The sequence below is a fragment of the Parasteatoda tepidariorum genome, chromosome 2, assembly GCF_043381705.1.
Source record: "Parasteatoda tepidariorum isolate YZ-2023 chromosome 2, CAS_Ptep_4.0, whole genome shotgun sequence".
NCBI lineage: Eukaryota > Metazoa > Arthropoda > Arachnida > Araneae > Theridiidae > Parasteatoda > Parasteatoda tepidariorum.
The window spans coordinates 10,751,910-10,778,186 of record NC_092205.1 but is presented as its reverse complement, the minus strand read 5'-3'; the positions used below and the strand labels follow the sequence as shown (position 1 = coordinate 10,778,186).

Genomic DNA, 26,277 nt, shown 5'->3' with positions numbered 1-26,277 from the left:
AATTTTTTTTTAAATAATTTTTTTCAACTTTACAACTTCACAGTTTTATATATATAAAATAATAGCTGTTAGTCAGCTTTTTTTTATTTAAATAATTATTTTAATATCTAATTATTTTTATTTTTGTAAACATTTATATTAAAGTTTTTTTTTCTCTTTACCCCATACCAATAATACAGCTAAGTTTTGAAATAATGACTAAACTTATTTCAACATAAATATTTTTATTGATTTTTTTTTCTTAAATTTTTTTTGGCCGAATATTCAGTACTTGGGGAAAAAGTACTGAATTATTTACAAAATTGAAACAATTTGCTTTTATTGATAAAAAAACTTAATTAAAAAAAGTCATACAGACTTATTTTTGTATTACTATTGATATATTTTTGGAGATTCTATTTTACAATACTTTGATCTGATATCTCACTGTCTTTCATTATTTTTCAATGAAAAAAATTTTTTACGCATTAACTACCAATTGAAAAAAAAAAAAAAAAACACTATACTTTATTGCAAGTTAAGAGAAAACCATTGATTATCCTTACAGAGAGAGCCTGTTTGCATTTAAGAGCACACAGGGACCCGTTAAGACAAATTCTGGCCCAAGGCCCACAAAATTTTCCGGCCCCTAACAAAATGTTTTGAGAATAAATTTTTGAAGCGTAGTCCTAACAGTAAAAAGAATCTATTGAACTGCATGGTTCAAGAAAAACATTCTAAAAAATTTTGAAAGCAGACAATTCAAGATTATTTTTCTAAGATAAAGTTTATACATCTAAATATTAAAGCAAAATATAAAATGTCGTGTGAAAATAAAAACAATTTGGTGACCACAAACAATTGAAATCAGTGAGTTTCGCTAAAAGTCACTGATTAGCTGAATTATTTTACAGATTGTAGCCTTCTATCTACAACTTTACATATATGTTAAGAATAAGCTTTTAGTTCTTGTTGACACTAATCATTTATCAGAGACTTTGCGAATATGCATTCTCATTGCAATTACTTAAGCCGTTGGAGTAAAAATTGCACCGATTAAAATTCAGCTGTACTTTTGAATTTGATTAGTGCAATGTTTGCACGAGTTTGGTTTATCGCAATATAAAGAAAATTTGAAATAAAAAAATGCCTTTTTTGAGAAAAACTAATTCTTTCAGAATTTAAAAAAAAAGTAATATTGTGGACTTTTTGCCAATTTTTGAGGCCCCCCAGAAAGTGTAGGCCCAGGCCTATTGGGAGTAGGCGATAATCAGGCTCTGACACGCTAAATGGATGCCAAGTTCCCAGCCTAGATGAATATCAAAATCGTCAACTCTTGAAATGACGTAGCATGCCCTTATTTTTGCTTATAAAAAATAGCATGAACTAAATTTCTGTCCGACGAGTGTAACTTTTAAAAGCTTGTATATTGTTTTAAAAGCATAATGATATAAATTGATAGCTAAATAAAACGGAACTATGCGCAGTCTTGGATGATTACATAAATCCTATACCGTATGTTTTCTTAACTTGCAACGGAGTATAATTACTGATAAAAATAATTTAAGCTCAAATAGCTTATCACACTTACATCACAAGATGAGTTTTGAAAAATTGTTAATTTACAATAAAATTCAATTCGGTTGTAGTGAAAAAGTAAAGCTTGAAATAAATAATTTTCCTTTCCCAATTTTTTCATTATAGCTCTTTAATTTTTGGTCCAATATATTATAGTACTAAAAATTGCTTATAGTCAAATTCTGACATTTTTTCTTTATTACTAATAAACAAGAACCTACCTAATAAAAAAATATATTAAAAGAAAAAACAATATATTTAAAAAAAAGACACATTTCAAGTCTAAAATTTTTTACAATGTGAAATCATTTATATTTTTAATTAACAAGTTTTAGCTGTTGTCACAACACAATTCTCAAAGTTTCTTATATTGTCTGGTCAGCTTCAATATATGACATGTTTTCTAAAATATTACAGCCCAATAGTTAAGGAAAAAAAATTAGGAATGACTTAATACTTACCGGCATTTCTTCTTGACCATTGACAGAAAAATATACCTGGAAATAAAAATAAGTTTCTCAAATTTTAAAATGAATTTGAATAATAAGTTTTTAAAAATACAGAAGCATACTAAGAGGTGGGACGGGAAACAGTGAAGGGGTTTAGAATGAACTTCTTCAAAAATATGAATAAAACTTGAAAACATGCTTTTGATAGCGTTGAAATTATTATTATTTTTTTTTTTAAATTTTATCGATTGTTATTAACAATTTTTTTACTATTTTTTTAATTTAACAATTTAACTGATTAGCTACTTAAGCAAATTAGTACAAAAATTTCCCTAAAATTGCCCTAAACTCTGGAAAATAAAGATTTGTTTGATTTTTCAATATGTTATTTAATAGGAAAAAGGTGTTTAGAAGTATTTTAATATACTTAGCTCATGGTCAAAATATACTCTAGGGGATAAAATAAGGTATTTACGAGAATTGAGCAAAAAGCTGGAAAAGGAGGAAATGCATACGAGAAGAAAAAAGTTTTAAGAACATGCGTGTAAACAATTAAGATGCAATTTTTTTGTGTGCAGTAAATTTATAGACAAACAATATTTTTGTTTAAATGTTGCTAATTTAATGGATAAAATTTAATTCACGTATACAAATGTAACATCGCAAAAATGGAAAAAAATTTATTAACCAAATCTGACATTGATTTTTATCAAATAATATTTTGCGCCTTGATATAAATTTTATTAAACTTATAATTTAAAAAATATTCACTAATATAATAGAATATCATAAACAAAGATTTAAGTTAAAGTATTAAAAAATAATGCAAAAATAAATGAAAAATTTAGTAAAATTGGATAAGAAGCTCATCTAAATTTACAATCGTAACAAAAACAAAATTGGAAAACAATCCTCTAGTTAACCACTCCACCCAGAAAATTCAAATTTTTAGCACTTGTCTTTAATCTTTATTAATCGATTATTAATCGATAGATTTATTAATCGATAGACCTTTATTAATCGATAGATTTAAAGTTCGATCACAGTTGCTATCATACATTTCTAAAAGGGCAACATAAAAATTATTGGCTGGGTAGCTTTTTAATTATGAGCACTTTTTCTTCATTACCAACACTATCCCTTAATCGTTACTAAAATACATAAAAAGGAACATATTAATATTTATTACTTCATATAATTTCAGCCACTTTAAAGCACTGCTATGAGTCACAGTTCGATTGGCTAAACATATGGTTTCCAAAGCAAATTAGTGAACAATCTTCTTCTAAATTGTTTTGAAATATTAAAATTATCAGCACCTTAATTGTTATCTATCAATAGATTTAAAGTTTTATTTTGATATAAGGATGATAGGAAATTTGTGACTCACTTGAACAGATTTTGAAAAGAAAATATTAAGGGGATGGGAATTAAGAGAAATATAAAATATTCTCATGCTTTTAATTAGAATTTAAAAAAAAAACGGTGAACTAGTTAAATCTTACTAAACTGCAAGAGTTATTATACATTCTGAATCTTAACGAAAAAAAATGGGATATTTTACTTTGTTGCTGTATGGGAAGAGCAGATTCAAATTATCAATTATTATCCAAATTATCATAACAGTTCATTTATCTTAAATACGAGTATTTAGGACTTCCATAAAATTGTATATTGAGAAAGTGATTTTAAAAGAGAAAAAAAATGACAATGTATTTTGAATAACTTTATGTTCAAGAGCTTTTTCTTTAAAAAAAAAAAAGACTATTGACTAATCATGTAAAACTAATTTTTTTTTCTGAATTAATTTTGACCGCAGCATATTAATTAGTTTTATTTTAACTCTATGTAAAATAAACTTTTAAACATTTCCCCCCAAAAAAACTGCTTGTACAGTGCAGATAATGGCAAAACACTTCTTACATGCAATATTTGCTGTTGTTTCAAAAATCATTCAAATATGTTTTAATGTATATTAAAATAGTGAGGCCTTTTCAGCAAACCTTTTTTATAACACCTAACTGCTACTACTGATCAATAAGGTAAAAAAAAACTAATATATCAAGATTCTTTTTTCAAAATATTTTTACTAAAGGTAACATTCAGACAAATGATAAAAAGATTTTTTGTACTTTTTTTTTAATTATTGAATATGAAACGATTTTAGTAGAATAAAACATCTTTAATGTAAAAATTTTCATTTTGTGAGAACTTAAATTCATTCAAAATAAAGTTTAGAAACGTTCTGAATTATATTATGACACCTAGAGTTGACTCCAAGCAAATTTACAGTGAAAACAACCTACTTTGTAACCAACACAAACATTTTTTTAGTGAAAAACAGAATTATTGAGAGGGCCCTTTCTTTTTATCATCCCGCAAAATATGCACCTAATTAAAATTACCCTTTTTTGCAATTTTAAGCAAAATAGAGTTTATTTTAAACAAACAACTAAAGGGCAAAACTGAGAAATTTATCTGGTGGCACTGGTCACTAGAGGCAAATTTGTTCATGTTCACTTTGTGCATTAAAAATACCTTAATATTAAGAAAGTTTGCTTGAGCAGTGTTAATGCAGTAGATAGAGCTTTCGCCTTTCAATAAGGTGAAGAGGGTTCGAATCCCAGCGATAGCTGGTCGACAGGAATTCTGGACCCGGCTCGCACCGACCGCAGTCTTTAGGCTAACCGTGCAAGATTTTTCACTCCATGTAACGCAAATGCAGGTTAGTTTCATCAAAATTTCTCCCAATATTTGATCCAGGAGTTCCCTTGTTTTCTGGATTGGGAATAAAATTACAAGGCACAGTTGAACGTTACGAGGTGAACATTAGTAGTCATAAATCCGAAATTGGGTGGGCTGCTCAAGGACGGTTATAAAATAAGTTTGCGTTGAAATTGTTATCAAAATAAACTTAACTAAAATATCATTATTGCATAATTTCTAGAAACAATTATAAGCACTAGATAATTCACATTTAAAAAGAATATTTTCATTTTGATGATTTAAAATTGCTATACTAATTTTAATATCCATAATGCATACTCTTATGTACATTATATGGGTGCATTTCCAGGAAATAAGGAGTGGTGAGAATGAGGTGTCAAATGACAAAAAGAGGCGGTGGCGAATGATAGTGATTTTCTTGATGGCCACTTTACTTCATTTAGTCATCACATGGTGACCACTAATCTTGCTTATACCTTCCTTATATTTTCACTATTAGTTAAATATTTTTATCCCTGATGATATAATTTGACAAGGGGGGGGGGACAGTATAAAATAGGCAAGCCATAGAAGGAAAATCCCATCACTAAAAAAATCTTTAATCTTAGACAGTCATTCCAAGAAAAGGTACCCTAAATTTGAAAGAGTTGTTGGCTAGAAAAAGATTCAATACTGCAAATAAAAAACTTAAACACTTGCAGGAAAAGACCAATACTTTTCAGTTATAAAATAATGTGTTATAAATGGCAGTTATTTATAAATTTAAACTCAGTTTTAAAGTCCACTCCCTGTTTTTTTTATTTTTCTTGAAAATTCTAAGACAAGTGGAATTACTCGGCATTTTTTTTCTTTTGTAATACTGAGCTTATTTTTAGTTTTTAAGTTGAATCATTAACACTAATTGTGAGAATTAAAGAACTATACCATTAATTGATTATTTATTTTTTATTGTTTAACATGATGAAGATAAAAATTTTTTCAACATGGTAACTTAATCTCAATAATTTATTTAAAAAAAATTCTTATTTTTTTCTAAATCTTTTCCAACATTTTAACTTTATCTTAAATAGTGCAACAGTTTGAATAATCTTTTATTTATAAAAATCACTAACAATTGCAAGCAAATTTTAAGATGTTGTTAGTGCTAACTTACGTAACAATCAGAAGCATTTTATTTATGCAATTTATTATTTAAAATTTTTAAATGGAAACATAGTTTAACATCAACAGTAGTTTAAGATTTCATCCCTAACTTTCTGTAACTTCTTCATTAAGGACATTACACATACAAATTAGTTCTAAACAACTAGAAAAATATCAGTATTTCAAGAATTTTTATTTTTTCTAGTTTGTGCTGTTAAAGAAAAAGATAATTTCAATAATTCTGTTAAAAAGAAAAAAATACATATTTATGTTAAAAATATGCAGGCATTTCCTACCATTATGAATTTCTTTTTGTCAATAATAATGTATAATTAAATAATTGTTTTCTCAGAAGAAAGAGGGTAGCTAGGTTTTTTTCTCAAAGGATGTTACAAATATTTTAAAATACACCATTCCCATATTATTTATTAAAATTTAAGTATTAAAAAAACATTTACGTAATTAAACCTGCTTTATGGTATTCAGACAGTACGATGGGTGGGAAAAATTTATATTTTCTAACATTAATACTAGCTTAGAATTTTAAATCTTTTTAAACAAAAAATAGTTTAAAAGCCTACATTAAAAAACTTTCTACAACTGAAAATTGTTATCTCACTTTACAAGAACAATAATCTGCCAAGAATTAAAATTACAAACATTCCTACATTTAATGATACTTTTACATAGAATAGCAAATTAATTCAAGGCTCACTTGAGTTACAGTATTGGAGATTATAGCATTAATTTTTATTAGATTTTTTAAAAAATAAATATATTTATTTAAGGTTTTTATAAGAAACTTTAATGATTCAAATTCTGGTAGAAAAAGTGTTCACTTCCACAATAGCCAGTCACAAATTATAAGAAAATAACTTACCTTTCACAAAACCATGCGATCGATAAAAACATGATTTGTTGGGGTAAAAATAATTTGTAGGAAAGAAAAAGGATTCAAGAAGGATTTATTTAACCCTAAATCACAAATTATGCAATTTTGAAAAAATATATTCATTGTAATTTAAAAGGAAAATATTATTTTCTTGCCATGATTCTGAAGAAAGCATGGATTATCTAGTCTTAAACTTTTAGACAGAAACATTTCTTAAGATTGAACGAAACAAAAAAATTGGGGAGGGGGAATATAAGGAAAAATTAGTTGCCAGATGTGCTGAAAATTAAACTGTTTAAATAAGTAGGAAAAAAAAAGATCCTCTGTTTTATAACAAATATTAACTTAGTTGGTATCCTCATGGTGCTATTGTATGCAAGTAAAATTAAAAAGGATCCTTACATGATTCTGAAGTTAAGTAGATAAGATATCAAATGGTTTACAAAATGAGAGCCTCCTAGTATATATTTGAAGATATCCCAATAGATTGTTTTTTTTTTTTTTTTAAAGTGGACCACACATAAAATTGCTTGAATGTAATGTGCCAGTTTGTGGCAGAAAATTAAAAATTAACTCCTTAATTTCTGCGACAAACCTGGATACCACGAGTTAAATTTGAGGTAGAATTGAAACTTCTTTTTATACACTAAATATTTATAATCAGTTGTAAATAGGCAATTATTTAACCAAACCTTAGTTTACTAAGCAATAAATTTTATGTGCAGTTAAAAAATGAAAGTAAAAATTATTAAAATTAGCTTGCTATTTATTTAACACTTAGTTCCTGCTTTTAATATATTTGAATTTAAACATAACTTTGTGTAACAAACTAATAGTTATCATTACTTTCGTAAAGTCTATAAAAATGTGTTTTAGAAAATTAAGAATAGATAAGGATTAAAATTTCACAATTTGCTCTCAGCTGCCAGCATCAAAATCATAATAATTTTAATACTAATACTTCTGGAACTATTATTAAATGCAACTGGAAGATTTATTTTTGAATTAGCTTACATGAACAATTAATTTGTGAATTTTAAAAATTGGTTTAAATGTTTTCACTATTAATCTATAAAATTTGTTATTGTAGAAATAAAGAAGTTGCTCATAATTTAATTCTTAAATTAGATTTTATATACTATAATCATTGTTTAGTACTTAGATGTAGTGCTGATGGCAAAATTTTTTGCATTGATTTTGAGATTTATCATGTGCGATTCAATAATAAACTATGATTTTAATTGCCTTTTTATCTCCATATGTCGACAATTACCAGTCCAAGAAAGAAAAAAATTATATTTAGCAAATGTTTCAGACATAAACCAAAGAGGTATAGGAATGATGACATTTTTCAGATATTGGTCTTTCAATAGTAATTCATGCATGCAATAAAATAAACGTAAATTTTTTTTAAAAATCAGGTTTGCATAGTATAAGTGAAATTAAGATATGAGCAACATCTTTAATGGCTAACTGATCTTGCTCTAAAAATGCATCTCATTTTTCTTGGTAGAGAATGAAGGCAGGGTTTGGTGCCAATTAGATATTAAAAGAAACACAGATTGGAGTTAAGATATCAGTAAGGCGAGTTAATTTTATGTATGAAGCTTTTGATATTTTATTCCATTAGGAAGGCACAAAAAAAAATAAATAATGCAATTTAGGAAAGTGTGTCTACCAGGAAAGAAGCATTTTCGAGCAAGAACAATTTTAGTGAGTGCCAATTATTTATATATAGATCGTGTTAACTATACCTGCTCGTTTTTTTATTTTAAGAAGTGCGACAATAGCTATTACTTAAGTAACAGTGGGAAAACACCTGTTCTTTCTAAGTCAACCGAGGATAATGCTGAATTGACACCAAAACTTTTCCTGAACCAACATGAAGTTATGTGATAAGACCAAGAAAAATGAGACACAAGAGACACAGCAAGTTGTAGATTTATTGAATAATGGACAGTTCATTTTAAGAATTTTATACAATATTTTAAATAACATCTCTAGAGTATTTTAATTCATTGATCACAATTTTGAGGTCGTCTTTAAAAAATAACTTTCTAAAATACTTCAAAGGTGAAATGAACGTGTAACGAAGTCGATGACAACACATCTTTAAAGCAGCCACATAATTATAATAGCATTCATAAAAACAACACATGTCGCTCTTTTAAACCACAAAACTCACAACATATTTGGTCTAAACACACATCAATTTTGATTCTATTTACATTCTTAGTGAAAATAATAAAATACATAATGAATGTTAGGTATTTGGACTTTCATTTAATTCTGATGAAACATTACAATCATGGTTCAAGGAACTATTTGTTTTTATTTTGTTACTAACATAACTAGAAGGGGAAGAAGAAGCAGATGAGCATGCTATGTCATCTTTAAAGGAATCCTTCTTATGTATATTTAAAATAACATTATTTACAAGTTTGGGGCTAGGTACAGACATCTCCGATTCACTCTCTGCTTCAATAGCAGACGCACGTCTCGTTCTAATCACTAAATTTGGATTAGAAAAAGGTTTAATAATAAGCGGACTTTGGGTAATTTTAGAATTACAATTCCTATTGCTATTCAAATTACCACTTTTGGCAACAGACAATTGTTTTCTTAGTCTTATATCACTATTTCTGGGGCCATTAATTATACCACGCATATTGACACGATCAGACCTGCCAACGGTCTCCTTAATTTCTGAGTCATTTGATTCATCACTTTCGGCAGCATTACCATCCAATCTCTCCTTTTTAGTTATTATTCTTTTGCTCCTTCTCTTGGGAGACTTACTGCTAGTTTGGGAAGAGTTAAGGGAGTCCCTGGCTTTATTACGTTTAGATCGAGAAGATCTATTAACCTGGTTAGCAGCTTCTCGACTGTAAAACAAAGGCGAGTCATCATCACCGAATCTCCTTTCCTCTTCTTCTTTCAAAGCTTTTAGATGACCCAATTCCCAATCCTTCTTCTGAGCTTCGATTTCTTCCTGTAAAAATTTTTTTATAAAGAAAATTAAAAATGACAGGAAGATTAAAGCAAATCAAAATACAGACCAATAGTAATATTTAATTGAAAAACACTTAATTGAAATATGAATCTACTTTTTTACAAGGACCATGCCTGAAACTTATTTAAGAAGTAAATTTAATACTTTCTTTAATTCAGCATCCCTAATTCAAAATCTTTGAAAGCTACATAAGAATAGAATTAATAGAATGGTTTGCCATTTCTTTAATAAAACATTTATTCATAACCCCCATGCCCAGAATCCCAGTCGATACGAATTCCGCACCCGGCTTGCACCGACCACAGTGCTGACGTGAAATATCATCAGTGGTAGACGGATGTGGGTTAGAGTCCCCTCGCTGTCAGGCTAACCACGGGAGGTTCTCGTGGTCTTCCTAACCACGTAACCCAAATGTGGGTTAACTACATCAAAAAATTCCTGTACGAAGGCGAATTTCTCTCAATACTCGATCTAGGAATTCCCTTGTCTTCTGGATTGGGTTCAAAATTACAAAGCTGCGAAATTGAACATTAGTAATCATAAACCGATAAAATTGGGTTGGTTGTTCAACAACAGTTACAAAATAAAAAACCCACCACCATAATTATCATTGAATGAGTTTTGATTTCAAATCCTAAAATTATAAAGGTTTTGATTATATTTTAAATTTATAACCCAAACTGCTTAGTCAGAAGAGCAGCAAAAAATAGTCTTCCTAAATAACAATTTAACTATTTTGCCTTACGCTATCTCCAAAACTATTTAGGTTTTGTAATGCTCCAAAGGAAAAATCTAGACATTTTTTGGGACAGTATACTAAATTACTTTTAAATAAAGCTAACGGTAAACTAAATAAAATAGTATTAGCTCTACTTAAGTGGAATAAAAGCAAATTTTATCAAGAAAAACAAACATTTACTATTTTTAATTTCTGAATTACTTTGTTTAGAACAGAAAGTTATAATAGAATCCAGTATAATTTCATCAATACTGAACAACTCATAGTTTCAAATCGATGTATGGGAAATTTTTTTATAGTACATCTGCATTAAAAAGCCACCAGTCTTGTTTATTTACAAATTTATATTTGAATTCAAGATTTCTTGAATGAAATAATTTTAAAGTAGAGATTCAATAATTTTGAAATGAGAACACAATGAACATGCTACATACAGGGTATCTGCTATATTTTAGATTTTCAAATTCATGACTTTTCATGACTCATTCCGAGAATTTTTCATGACTTAACGAAGTTACAATTTTCTCTTACAAAAACACAAATGTAAATTTAAAAAAGCATTATAATAACATTAATTGAAAAGATGGGTATAACCAAAACTGATATACTATGCATCTTCATATTTACAGATATTAAATTTAGAAAACAGAGTAAAGGAAGAGTTGAAGCCATAAAATAGCAGGGGGGAAAATACAAAAGCAAATAATTTTCTTTTTCGTTTTTTTCTGCAGAATTTTATTCTAAAGAAAATTTTCATGTTCATCAGAAGAGAAAGAAATACTCTAGATTTTTCTGTCCTCATTTCTGAATTAAAAATATTCACCAATGACTGGTTTACTTCAGCTAGAATTTCAAATTAATAAAAAATAAATAATAAAAATTCTTAAATCACAGAAGTTTAAAAGATAATTCGTTTTAGAAATGTTTTTTCTTTCATTTTTTGAAAGAACACCATCATTTTTAAAGAACATGATGAAAACATTTTATATTCTAATAAAATATGACTGTGAGTGATGATTTTGTTATGAATTCAGATATTCGTAACAAGATGAAATTGGGGGGGGGGGATTCCCTTTTGAAAATAAGATTTCGGCAATCTAAATCCATGACTTTCCATGATTTTTTTTAAAAAAATAGTTAAAATCATGACATTTCATGACAAATTTTGTTCCAGTTGCACGGATACCCTGTACATAACACTCTTGTACAAAAGTAATTCTAGGGAATGATCCTTTAATTCATCATTCAAAAATTCTATGATATGATTACTTTATTGCTGATTGGAATCAAATATCTTTAAAAACATACAAAAAAGACGAATCAATAATAATGAAATTACAAAAGTACACCCTACATTACTGATTTTCTTATGATAATAAATTAACGTGTAACTGCTGAATTCATCATTACAAAAATTATAATATAAAATTATTACTGAGGTTTCTTTTTTATAGAATGAACAACGCGCATGCTGTCGATAAGGCTATATGCCTGAACCATGTATATAATTAGTAGACAGTTCCTAAACTGGAAAATCACCAATATATAAAATAAAACGACACTGAATCGGTTATTCAAATTTTCAACATTTTATGTTCAAATTTTCAACATTTCTGAATATGCACAGAAATCAAGGAAAAAGCTAAAAATCTGAACAAATACAAATGCTGTATCTATAAAACCATTTATATAAAGATTAAGTAGATATATATTTGAGAATTAATATTTAATATCAGTCAAAAATATTTTATGAAATTGTCTGGTTAACTTTCGAAAGTTTTTAAAGTATTTGTAATTTAAAAGGACAAAATTAAAAATTTGACTGGAAATGGAAAAGTATTGAATTATAAATTTTTCAGCACTGCAAAAAACAATCTTTGGCTTCTTTTAATTTGTTTTCTAGATTGTTAATGTTTATGAATGGGCAAAAATGTGCAAAGCCTATGAAATGATCAGTATCGTCAATAATGGAAATGAATCTAGTGAAGATGAAGACAGTAACGATGAAAATAAACATATAAAAATCTCTCATACAGATGGACTAAAAGCAATCGAAAGTACTATTGAATATATAGGACAAGAAGAGGCGACACCAGCCTTTCAGTTAACCCTTAAGAAAAATGGCAAAGCATTGCTGCAGAAAAGTGCCAAAGTAATGTAAAACAAATAGCTATTAAGAACTTTTTTAGGCGAAAACTCTTTCATCCTCGTAAAGTATGCTCTTTAATTATAATATGAATTGTATGTGGCATACTCGTATAAATTTTGTATTTCTTTAATATACTACATTTATACCTACTCTTTTTCGTTCCTTTTTTTATACTCTTCGCTTCAACCGAGTTTTTCGGTTATCCACGTTAGTCGTGGTTCACATTAACTCAGATAATCGGACATTTGGGGGGCCCTACTGTATGTATACACACACAAACATAAAAAATTACATTTAATAGTAATTTAGAACCCCAAAAATGATGTGCCACATGCTTTCCTGTTCAATAAGAGCTAAACATAAATTTATAAATTACCTCTGCTAATTTCAGCTGTTCCAAGCCTACAGGTTCTTGTAAAGATTCCAAAAATTGCACAGCATATTTTTCAACTGGAGTAAGCTACAAATAATAAAAATTATGTAATTGAAATTATAATCCAATCAGAATCGAACATAATAGATTCATTCGCTACATTAGATAAGATGCTAAAAATAACATTAAAAAAATCATTCATCAGAATAGATTAGTTTTGAAGAAAACTTCTAAATAAGCAAATTTAGTGATTTGCTATTGTTTAGACTGTTTGTGCCTACACATCTTTCAAGTAAATTGTTATTTGACAGGTCTTTGTATATAAGCCTAATTGAAACCTAACTGCCCGAAAGCACTTGACGACACAGAAGGATAGGTAGGATTACAGTCTTTTCTAACTATATCAAACGGTTTACATGCAAATCAGTTAGGTCCACATGTTCCATAAGGTACTAAAATATGCAATGTAAAAAATCTTATCCTTTCTTGATTACATAAAAAAAATTAGATTCTTTGAATTAAAATTTTAAATTTTTGTACAAAAAACCGCTGAAATTATTTTATGACATAACTTAAAATAATTTCACATACATAATTTTAAGATATTCATGAAAATAAATTACCTGTTTCATAAGTTTATCAAGCTCTTCCTCTGCAGGAGATTTATCATCAATTTCTCTACCTTCATTATCTAATGGAATGGATTCATCAAATTCAGCTAATTCAGCCACCGCTTCAGCACAAGCAGTTTGTGCAGCCTTTTTATCCGATTCATCTTCGGCCAATCCAAGAGCCTGAGGGGAAAAGGAACAGAAATTGAAAAACAAACTACAATCAACAGCCATATCCTCTGATTAATTTTCTAAGTGCAGTTAATATTTTATTATTTTGAAATTGTACCAAACATAAGTTTGTAAGCTAACCTGCTAGATTGCCAGATTTTGTGAGCCAAAATAGCTGGCAGTTTGGATGGGGTTTGCACTGTTTTTAAAAATACTCCATATTTTTAACACAATATTATTTTATTACCTCAAATTACAATAATTTAATAGGAAATTCATGCGGTCCTGTAAATTCTTTTTTTGACATTACAAGGCTACAGATGGTTTTAAAATTTTGAAAAACTATGCATTAATACCATGCTAAACACTGCCTTTGAATATGTATTCCCTTTCTGAAATACTCGATTTAGAACAATTTCTTCATAAATCCCTGCTTATTGTTGTCAATGGGGCCGGGCTCGTGCAGTAAATGGTGACTGGTGCACATAAAACCCGATAGGTCAGGAAGTCCTCCATGTTTCAAAATTAATCATACCCCTGAGGGTACTGAATAGGAGATTGAACCTTGTCTGGTTCAGGTCAAAATTACGGCCGGTGGATGCATTGCATGCATTGAAACTAATTTGAAGGGTGCAAGACTTTCCAGCAGAATATATTATTACAAGAAAAGAAACTGAATAAATAAATTTAACACAAAATTGAAAATGCTGCAGAATTAATATATAGGTTGATTAAAATATTTTAAAGCAGAAAATGTGTCATTTATGTCAATGAACTTGATGTATTTTCAAAGAAATTTTTACTATTTAAGAGGTAATTATTTTTTTCATGCAACAACATAGCAACGAAGAACTTTAATTTATGCTTTGAGCGCACCTACTAAAACTATAAGTATTGTCGCTTTGAGTGAATGATCAAAATCAAAGCATACAGCTGCAATGCAGTTAGATCACAGCTTTTAAGATTAATGTAAGCTAACTTCAAAAATTTTTTTTCTTTCTTCTGTACAAACTTTTTTTTAAACTAAGTGTAAAGTTGAAAGCACTATAGGCTTTAAAAATACCTGTTCTAATTGAGTCTGTGAGAATTCTTCAGGAGATGACTCAGCAACATTTTCTTCTACTTTTTTCACTACTGAGAGAGATTTATCCACCTCCTCTGACATACTGATACCAAAAAGCTCATGAATAGTATTCTGTGAAAAAGAAACCCCATTATTAACTCTTTTATAACTTTATTAAATTTCAAACTAAAATGATTTTTAAAAAATGGTACTAATGAACCTACCTTTTTGAAAAAAGCTGTGTTAAAGTTTCCACCTTCAATGGCAAGATCCCCCAACACTCTCTTTTGATTAGCTTTCCTCAAAATATTTTCTTCGATTGTTCTTTCACTAATTAATCTATGAAAAAATAATTAAGTTTTTAAATAAGAGCATTATTAGAACAGAAGATTGCCCCAGATTAAAATTTAATAATCACACCAATGTAAAATTCGATTCGAGGAACGATTCTCAAAAAAGCTTTTAATATGTTTATCATAAAATGATCGAAGTTGTCACCTATAGTACCAATTAATAATTGTTTTAACCATGTAAAAAAATTTCATTATTTTTAAATGACGCTTCAACAAATGCTAGTCCATTCAGACACCATCTAAATGAGTATTTAAAAGAAAGAAGAAAAAAATGACTGAATGATAAAGATGAGCTCAAATCAATAAAATCAACGTTATTGCAATTTAAATTTTTTCCAGGAATAGTAAAATTTACAGATTTTTGCACATCAGAAATAAGGTTGGTAACCGTTATTTTGCCTTTATCTAGCCAGTTATAGATTTTAGACATTAATATTATTTACTTTCTCTCAAACTGAATCACAATAGAATTTTAAAGTTATCATAGGGAATAGGGTTATACAGTTAATGCAAATGTTGCAAGTTTCGCGGTCGCCAAATCAAACTCCTTGACTTTTCTTGGTATTCCAGGTAGAGTAGCAACCCTGCCCTCTTTCGAACTGAATCACAATGAAATTTTAAATTTATCATAAAAAAATATTTAGGAAAACTTGTCATAAAACAGCTAATTATACTTATAAAAAAAATCGAACGATAACAAACCTATAAATATGGACGTCCCTCGTCTGTCCAATTCTGTGGCATCGATCCTGAGCTTGTGCATCCATTGTTGGATTCCAATCACTATCATAAAATATCACAGTATCAGCACCAGTTAAATTTACACCAATGCCACCAGATCTAGTAGAGAGGATAAAGCAGAAAATTCGTTTGTCTGCATTGAATCGTTCCATCAAGGCCTAAGAGAGAAAGAAATGTTAACTCCCTAAGAAAAGGGGACACACAAATCAGGGGTGGTTGTGACACATAGTGAAAAGCCTTGAAAATTTTTTATGCAAAAAAAATCTATATCAAGATAACAATTTATATACCAGACATGTTTCACAGTTAACATATTTTTTAAACTAACATTTATAATAAAATTAAATACTAACGAAGAATAATACACCTTTAACTAATTCGAGAAAAAGCTTACGTCTTACAAGAGTTGCGATATGAGATTTTAAAATCCTGTGAAAATGAATTGAGATATTGGACTTTAAAAATAAAAACGAGAAAATACAACGTGCATCTTGATGCATAATTTTTAGATCGTGCGAATACAAAGCACAATATTGGATTTCAAAAGTGTGTAAATACAAATAAAACTAATAGATTTTTAAATTGCGAGAGTAGGAATCGTGACGTACGATTTTTAAATTGAGTGAATACAAATCGCAACACTTGACTTTTTAATTGGGTAAATATGAAAATCATTTAAAGCTTAATGAACACCTATTTAAATGAAACTTGTTAAACTTTTATTAATTTATTATCTTATTAATTTTTTTAAATTTTCATTCTTCATAAAATAAAAATTATTAAGTATCATAAATTTTTACTTTTTCAAAAATATAATAATGGAAATTTAATAATATAAGGTAGAACCCGTAGTTAATGATAAGGCTTTTGATTCATAAAAAAGTGACATTTACCTGTCTTTGCTCCACTTTAGTGTTTCCATCTAAGCGAAGGTATGTATGACCATGATAATTTAAAAATTGTTCTAAAATGTCAAGCATTCTTGTCATTTGGGTAAATATAAGAACTCTGTGGTGGCCAGATTTTAGCTCCCATAACAATCCGGCTAACCTTTGCAATTTTCCTAAAAATAAACAAAACAAAATATAAAAATCTGTCATAAAATTTAAATACAATGGCAATAAGACCAGAGCTTTTAAACCACTGACTTAAAAATCCTGAGAACAACCCATTAATAATGTTAACTTTATGTCCATTAGTACACTACATTATATCTATTCTTTGATTTGATTTAGTACCCAGATTTAAGTTCTTAATCTAAATAAAACTAATGTGTTTTTATATATCATTTGCGACTTGTTGAGATTTTAAAAATTTTTTTGAAGGTCATTTTAAAAAGTTTTTTAATACCTTGAAAGCTAGAGGAAAATAAAAAGAAAGAAATTATGTAGTCTATATGAACCCTAAATAAATAGAACTCGAATGAAATATTTTTACTAAAAATTTTATACTTCAATACAAATAATAGCCCTGTATAATAATAAGATTATTGTACACTCATACAATTTTCTATATGTATATAAAAATTCATCAATATTTGAATATTTTAAAAAGTGCTCCAAATAAATTTTATACAAATAATTTTAAATTTAAAGTATGAAAAAAAAGTTAATTCAAGTAAAGCTAGAATAAACCATGGTTTACTCTGGGTTTATCAAAACTCATTTTTTTTTCTAAACTGAAATAATTAATATTAAACTAATTATTATTATAATCAGTTTTTATCGATGTCAATAACTATTTCTCACTTCTTTATTTCAGCTAATAAATGAGGTAGTAGAATTTGACAACTTATATAACAAAAATAAATTAAGAAATAGCCTTTAAATCAGTTAGTATTTTAATTAAATATGAATACTTTTGATGTTATCAATTTTAGCCTTAAATCATACTTTCATCATTCTTTTTTGCAGAAGTTATTATTAAGAATACGCGCGTAATTTTTAAAATCCTAAAATATTTAATACCATATTATTAAAACATTCCAAATTTGAAAAATGGAAGATTGAACAAATATCTAAAAGAACAAAAATTTACAATATGGTTTTCCACTTAAAACTTTTAAAGAATATTTTTTTTTCATTTGGTACAGAGCCCACACTGTACTATAGAATCCATCTAGTTCAGTAGTAAAACGAGGAGAAATCAAGCAAAGGAGAAGGAAAAAAAGTGTGTGAACAGATAAATAAATATCTAATTAGCGGATTATGGAAAGTTCACAAATTATCTTGAGATTAGCGAAACCTTGAATCTGTAGAAAAATCTCATACTTAAAATTGAATACCAACCGCAATCATATTGAATAAGTCTGAGCTCTGGAAATTGAGTTTTCATGTTACTAACTATAGGATGTAAAAAGGCACTTGCTGGAGATACATAATTAATTAAACGCTCTTCAATCATTCTCTCTTCATTCAATCGCCATGGAGAAGGATGTGAGATATGGATTTTCATAGAAGGGGAAGATACTTTAGGTACAACAAAAACAAATCTACAAAGTAAAGCATATATTACATAAATTCATGACAGTGAAATAAATTTCTATAATTTAGACACATACAAAGCAGAACATGATGATAAAGAAGCATGCTATTTTCTACTTTTAAAAAATCAAATAGAAACCCTGTAAAAGACGTTAGAAATATTCTTTTAGAATTATAGATATTTTTGTCATTTTATTTATTTTTAAACTAATTTATACATAGCTTTATGAAATAATACTGCCGATTTGTTAAGGTCTATATTTTTACCTCTTAAATTATTTTTGAGGGCATTTTTAAACACAAGATGGCTACTCTCCAGACATAACTAAATTTCTATAGATTTTGAGAGTAATATTCGAAAAGCTTTACAAATTTTTCCCTAGTTTTTCAGTGGTATTTTCAAATTCTTTGAGAATTCCAGGTTTTCTGTCTTTCCAGAGTGAGTGCCTATTTCTAGGTATTGAAATGGTTCTTTTCTTTACACTGTTTCTTGATTTTTTCATAGGAAATTCTAGAATTTTCTTTCTAGAGATTACATTTTTGTAAAAATCATTAATACTTATACAGAATTAATACACAGAAACAAACATGTAAAAATACCTGGCATTTCAGCTGAAAATAATTAAGATACCTTATTTTCTGTAAAAAAATCACTTTACATGAGCAAATGGTCTCAAATTAAATTGTTTATTCTATACCTTTATTATATAAACTTAAATAAGTAAAAATGACATAACTGTGAAATTTATTATGTTTGGATTAAAAAATGTCCCGATAATAAAAAAATTCAATATTTTAATAAAATTAGTAATTGGATTCAATAAGAAATTGACAAATTTGAAATTTTCACTTATTTTTATTTATAAAAAAAGGGGCAAGTTCAAGCATTGCAGTACTAATCCACAAATAAAATAGTGCACTAACACTATCTGCTTTCCAGAGGAGAGACGGAAATCGAGCCGCATCATCAGCGCGGAAAAAGATAAGAAAAATATTTTTTTAGGAAAAGAAAAGCAATTTTAAGCTTGTATCTTCATTCACCTTTGGCTGATTCCAGAGGGAGGAAGATGCAACCAGAAATATAATGTATGGGAGTTGGTGTCTATCTCTGCAATTCATTGTCCTCAACCACAATTTTTAGAACACAGTTCTATGAATGTGAAGGCAAAAGTTGACTTTTTTAAACAAGACATATAACTACTCTTGATTGCTAGAAATGCTGAAGCATTAAAGTGTTTCGCAATTCTACCCAACAAATCCTCAATTTTATTTTTTAACACTACTTTGCTTAATAGCAAACAAAAGCATGAAATCCTACTTTTTTGCATAATTTGATAGGGTAAAAAATTCCTTGACAATTCCGGGTTTTGGGTGGAATTACATTTCTCTTCAACTTATTTTAAAACGAATCAGGTATAAACCATTTATTATTATTATTAGTCAGAAATTTTAACAAATTGCAGTTATTAATATACAAAAAGAGATATGAAAAAATAAATGACATACCTATTAATAATTTCTTTTAAATCATCTAGTCTTTCATCAGGAGTTTTGATTATGTTAGATAAAATAGAAGTATGATCCCAATATAGACTAGGGTCATTTTGAGCATTTATTGCATTTAAACAATTTACATATCCTTTTCCAAACCAGGCTGAACCAGTTTGAGGATGTTTTAAACTATTTACAATTGTAACAGCCTCTATTAGATCATCACCATAAATTGGACAAGCTGTGCATCGTCTATTATTAATCTTGGCTAATAACCTAAGAGTATCTTTGCGTTCCTTTTCCCTTTTTGCAGCCAATGATTCCTGTAAAATAAAAAAGGTTATTTATTAAAATGAATTATTAATTTTGGTAAAAATTGATTATTAAATAATACTGGTAAAAGAATTACAAATAGATAAAAACAGATAGAAATAATTAATAAACTTACAATATAAAATATGGATTTCTGTCTCTCAGATATATTGCTTGACGGTACATCTAATTTGGGTAAAGTCTTTGATAAGGAGTGAACAACAGGACCTTTAGCATTTTGTACATGGTTTTGATTTACAGGAGCTATATAAAAAAAAAAGAAAATTTATGAGCATTGCATTTAAATACAAATATAGTAACTAAAAAAAATTAGTAATTTTTAAAATTATTAAACAAATACAGTTTTATTTTGTTGTGTTAGGGTGACATAATTGAGGAATTGACATTGAAAAGGAGATAGGTTAGAAAAAAACAAATTAATTATAGATTTAAACATATCTTTGATTAGAGGTCAAGTGTTGTAAAAGTATTATAGGCATAGTTTGAGTCACTCAGTTTTGGAGTTCACAGAGTTCTGGTAGCAATTCACAAACCTATGAAAATTTGCTTTTTTACTTTCTTGTTAAACTATATTTTTGCCATCAACTTAAAAGTCAACTTTTCAATTAAAGTTGACATTAGAACAATTTGTAACTCTACGTTTGTGCAGGATAGACAGATAAAATGACCACACAAAATACATTGTAGCACAATAAGTTTCACTATTTGCATAAACAAAATAGCATCTCAACCCTGAACACATTATGGATTATTATCACTTCATAAAATCAGCAACTCTCACACACAAAAAAATTTTAATAAATTATTTTTAAACTTAGAAATCAAGACATTATAAACAACATTGTTTTTAGAAAAGAAAATAATGTTTTACTTAATTTTGACTAGACAGCTATTTTAGAATATTTTTTTTATAGATGTTAAAATTAAATAACATTAAAAATACATAGCCATTAAAACAAAAATTATCACAGGAAAATTATGTGATAAGAGTCGTCAAAAAATTGACTATTACAATAACAGAAAGTATTATGAAATTCGATTTTTTGGGAGGAGAAAATTTGGTATATTTAGACAAAAATTCTTTATGACAATTAAAAAAAAAGAATATGCAGTAGGGAACCGATTATCCGGAACGATCGGGACCATCGCTATTCCGGATAACTGATTTTTCCGGTTTTCTGAATCACCACAAAAAGCCTTTTTCTTTTATTGCTAAACCCAACTAAACAAAAAAATATTTGGAAATAATCTTAAAAAGAAGAAAAAACGATGAAGTAATACAGTAATGATTATTTCTAAAATGATGGTATGGTAAATATATTTCAAAAAAGAAAGAAAAATCCTAAAATCTTATGAGGAAAAAAAATTTTTTAAAAAAAAATGGCGGGAAAATTCATTGAATTTCATTCCGGTTTTTTGGTTTTCCGATTTCCAGATAACGCGTTCTGTACTGTATTTTTAACTTAACATTACTAAAATAATACTTAAATAAGTTGGATTTTAACTTGATAAGTAAATAAGTACAGTCAAAGCTAGACCTTTCGCAGAGCAATTAGGTTCTAGAAAGAGTTCAGTGTGAGCCATGCCAACTCCAAAGCTATGGCCAATTGCGCTAGGTTACGTGGCTGAGGATCCACAGCGTGAACAACACAAACGTGGTGGTTTGGTTTTAAATCCAGATCGTTTGGTGGCATGAGGAATATTGCATATTCCTCCTGGTTTTCTACGAACCATGCACGGACACTGAGAGCTGTATTAAGACATCACACTGTCCTGCTAGTAGATGCCTTCATTCTGAGGAAAAATTATTTGCATGTAGGCAAGGACATGATCTGCAAAGACAGGTGTGTACTTCTATTGATCTATTGTGCTTTTCACAACGATGAGTGCCCCAAGAATGACAAAAACATTTCCCAGACCATAATGCTCCTTCCTTCAGCAATCATTGCAGGGTCTAGAGAGTTTGCACTATATATGACTACATCCACCTGTCATTACTCAGAGGACGCCTAATTGCAGTACTGATGTGTAAATTTTGGTTTTTGCTGCCAATCAACAGCAGTTAGCATAGGAGCATTAAATAGACCTTTGCTACAGAGGCCTGTATGGAGTAACATTTGCTGAAAATCGTTGAAGAGACACTGTTGGTAGACCTTAGGTTCATTTGGGCGGTTAGTTGCTCAATGGTTACACGCATATTCATCTATTTTGCCATGTGTGACACAATTTTACGGCAGAACATAAACAGTTTACAAAATTAATCCTTTTGGAAATGATACACTCTTTGCCCAAAAACTAAAGATCATGCCCTTTTAGGCATTGGATAAATCATTTTGTTTCTGAATTATGCCGATAATTGCAATGTTTTCTGATTCCCCACGGGCACTCTTCATATACGGTCCACTGCAATGTGCTGCTATCTGTCCTTTGTGATTGGTTATTTCATGCTGAGTTCAAAATTAGGTGGTAGTCACATTAATGAGACTAAATTGTGTATAATTTCTTATTACATTTATTTATTTTCCAGAACTACTCAAGTTATTAAAACTGTAAATGTAGGTAATTATTAATCATTATCAAAGAGTCAGAAAAAAGTCAGGAAAATAAAATATATAAATTAATCATTCAATAAAATAATAATTACCAGAGCTTGTTGTGCTAACTGGGGGGTGAACATTTAAAGGTGCTACTCGGCCAATTGGTTTATTATGAAAACTTTGATTATTCATGGATGACGTAGAGTTGTTATTTGGCGGCCTAGAGAATGTTGTTAACACTTGGGGAGCAACTGCTGGACTCCCAATCTTTTGAACTTGGGGTAGCACTAATAAAAAAAAATGCATTAATGCAGTATTTATAATTTTTAATAAAATGACACACATGATTAAGTAATAAAAGAATAAGTAATTCACACAAAACAAAGATTATTTTTGCCATATATTCCTTGGACAAAGTTATAGCCATGCTTTTAATCATTTACTGAAAAAAAAAAGATCCTCAAAAAAAAAAAACTATATACTAAATTTTAATATTATGCCTTTTTATAAATATTTTCCAGTTTGATTGATATAGGTAAAATAAATTTTTATAAAAACTTTCTGTACACTACATTATTTTTATAATAGTTTTTGATAGCTGGATTTGGTAAAACTTTTGATAGGCTTGTAAGTGTTATATGGAATAAAAACAATTCAAAATTGGTAAATTAGATTAAACTTTCAAAAATAAATTCCTTAAAAGCAATAAATACAGTGAATGGGTCAAATATCATATTAAATGCATACAGCAGTACAGTTTGCCGTAAAATATTGCTCAAATAATAACATTATAAATCAATTTCCAACCTGTACTATAACTGGCAGCTAAATTAAAATTCAAGTATTACAGAAACAAACAAAAAAACATGTTTATAAAATATTTAGAGGCAAAAATAAATGAACACCTATTACCAGTAGCTGTAGAGATATTAGTGCTTAATACTAAAGATTGGGTGTTGGATACTGATGCTGCTACATGAGGTTGAGCAATGGCAGTCGTCGCTGCTGGCTGTACTTGAGAGTGCTCTGCTACAGAGTTAGCAACTGAAGTTATCACAAAATGAGCACCAGCGGCTGTCTGGACAACACGGCCAATGCCACCAATTAGAGATTGAATGCACTGAACCCGATTGCCACTCGCAGGGCCTGGTTGCAATTGCAGAGTAAGACCACCAAGAGGTGCGAGTGAAGCAACAGCTAGTAAGAAAGACAGGGCAAAGATTTTAGAACATACACAAACACTATATCATGCAATAGTAAGATTAGTAGCATCGTAATCTGCAATTAGATAATGATAGCAACAAGCTCTGAGAAGAGGTGAAGCAAAGCAGAATAATTTTCCTTACCAGGCCCCAAGCCACATAATTCAAATTTGACTTTTAAACGTATGTTTTAAAATGACCATTCATAAAACACTAACTTAAATATTTTATAAAAATAAAATATAAAGCAATAAGTAATTTTATCTAGGGTAAACTATAGGGTTTAGCTTAACAATCACTGATTTTTATCCCGCTCAAATTTGTATAGGGTCATATGGGTTATTGTCAACTCACTGATTATTTACCATTGTATCTAGTCTCAAATACTTAAAAAGGCAAGTATTTATTTTGTCACAAGTCAAAAATTCTTAGATGTACAAAGCAACAAAAGTTATAACTTTCATTTTATACTAGCAGATTTAATCTTATTATTATATCACAAAGACAACATAACCCTTCAATTTCTAGAATGATAGCTATTTAGATGCAAAATATCACTAACTTTTTTTTATTCTTTGCCTGGTCTAAAAAAAAACCTGTACAGGAATAACTGTTAAGTGTTTAGAAAATTCCTAAATTATCGAAAAAAAATTTATTTAAAAGATGTCTAGCCAGAACAATTTGAGCATAAATGCATTAACATGGCAACTAAAGGACTTTTTCTTAAAATTAAAAACATATGTAATATGCATCGATTGAACCCAGTATTTTGCATAATGAATGACAAAAACACATTTCTTTTTTCTTTATGTAAGAAACTTAAGGACAAACTGGAAAATCTAGGGTTACAATGCATAACAAACATTTTAACACTATAAAAATTAGAAATCTTTTTTCTAACTTTGACACATAGGATAATAAATATCCCCTTAAGTAAATTACAGAAAAAAAACTTTTTTAGGGTAGAAAAAAATATTTTTTTATGCATTATTCAAAAAGTTAAAGTTTGCACATACATCTTAGAATTCAGCACAAAAGTTAATTAGAAAAAATTAATAAATATAAAACTAATTATAAATAAAATATTTTTGACAAATTTTAATACAAAAGATCATAACAAAATTTTATAAATTACCTCCACTAGGTTGGACCAACTGAAGCGTATATTGTTCAGGCTGACTAGCAACAGGCGGTGAACCAATAGCAGCAACAGGACTGACAGCTCGTGAGGGAGTGCCCTGTTGGCCAGGTATAACCATTAGCCTTTGGGGTTGTGGTAAAGCTGGACCAATAGGCATGGTCACACGATTAGGAATAGATGAAGGCAAACGACTAGGATGTGCTACAGCAGGAGATGCAATTCTTGGTAGGGGAGTAGGTGGAGCAGAATTAGAAGCCCCCTAGAAAAAAAAACAAAAGATAAATAATCATCATGTTGCTTGTTTCACTTTTCGCTTGAAGTGCTTAGCAGGTTAAAATCTGTCATTCTAGACCCCATGTTGTTTTAGCTACAGGCAAACATATAATAACAATGTGTTGTTGCGTGTATATTAATTAGTAATTAATATACACGAGTAGAATATCGAGTGAGTATTTTGTCCCCCCCCTTTAATGATACTAGCTTTAAATTAATTACAGTCGAAAGAACAACAATTTACTGAATCCTTTGCATTTTTATAGTGTTTTGTTTCACTATCTTAACCTTTTGATTTAGATTGTAACCCATAATCTGCTCCCTTTTTTGGTAAGTAAAAAGTGCTCGAAAAAATCTGATGTAAGAAAAAAAAAAGCTTGAAATCCATAGGATTTCTGAGAGTAACAAATTAATCAAAAATCCAGATTAATTTTTCCCTTCAAGAAATATTTTAGTTACTTCCTTTGCAATTCAGAAATTGATATTTTCCTCACCTCTACATCATTTAAATTGAGAATTTTAACAAATTATGAATAAAATCTACATTTTAAGCATTATGCAAAAACTTGACAATGGGAGAACTATAAATAGAGCAGATAATTTTTAAAGGACATATTTAAGAAATATATTCATACCTGGGTGTTGCAAAAGTTGACTTTCATTTTGACAGCAGGGCAGGGCGGAGGGGGCTCTGGTAAATTATCAATTTCAACAATTAGTTTTGGAGGTGTTTGAAACTTTCTAACACGATGAGCAGCAAAAGCAGTTAAAGATAATTCTAAATCGGCTAATAGCAGATTAAGAGACTGTAAATTAACTTGCTAAAAAGAGAAGAA

General features: G+C 28.8%; 1 protein-coding gene and 1 long non-coding RNA gene across 7 annotated transcripts in view; both read right to left on the bottom strand.

Annotated features, from left to right (window-relative positions):
- LOC107448208 (domino helicase) overlaps nt 1-26,277 on the bottom strand; it is an 81,071-nt gene that overhangs the window by 20,111 nt on the left and 34,683 nt on the right. For 5 of the 6 annotated variants that reach the window (XM_043047444.2, XM_043047445.2, XM_043047446.2 and 2 more), the window contains exons 19-33: nt 26,077-26,262; nt 25,163-25,427; nt 23,738-24,022; nt 22,933-23,112; nt 20,404-20,531; nt 19,971-20,278; nt 18,270-18,472; nt 16,875-17,044; nt 15,943-16,139; nt 15,112-15,226; nt 14,888-15,019; nt 13,666-13,836; nt 13,046-13,129; nt 9,635-9,760; nt 2,019-2,054 (exon numbers count right to left, since the gene is read on the bottom strand). In XM_043047444.2, the coding sequence (XP_042903378.1) occupies nt 2,019-2,054; nt 9,635-9,760; nt 13,046-13,129; nt 13,666-13,836; nt 14,888-15,019; nt 15,112-15,226; nt 15,943-16,139; nt 16,875-17,044; nt 18,270-18,472; nt 19,971-20,278; nt 20,404-20,531; nt 22,933-23,112; nt 23,738-24,022; nt 25,163-25,427; nt 26,077-26,262 (2,586 nt within the window). The remainder of the gene's footprint in view (nt 1-2,018; nt 2,055-9,634; nt 9,761-13,045; nt 13,130-13,665; nt 13,837-14,887; nt 15,020-15,111; nt 15,227-15,942; nt 16,140-16,874; nt 17,045-18,269; nt 18,473-19,970; nt 20,279-20,403; nt 20,532-22,932; nt 23,113-23,737; nt 24,023-25,162; nt 25,428-26,076; nt 26,263-26,277) is intronic. The other variant, XM_071177155.1, reaches the window with a different exon arrangement.
- LOC139424943 (uncharacterized) lies at nt 2,223-4,537 on the bottom strand. The gene is made up of 2 exons (XR_011636089.1): nt 3,018-4,537; nt 2,223-2,972 (listed from the first exon to the last, which is right to left on the bottom strand). It is a non-coding gene; the product is annotated as an uncharacterized lncRNA (long non-coding RNA).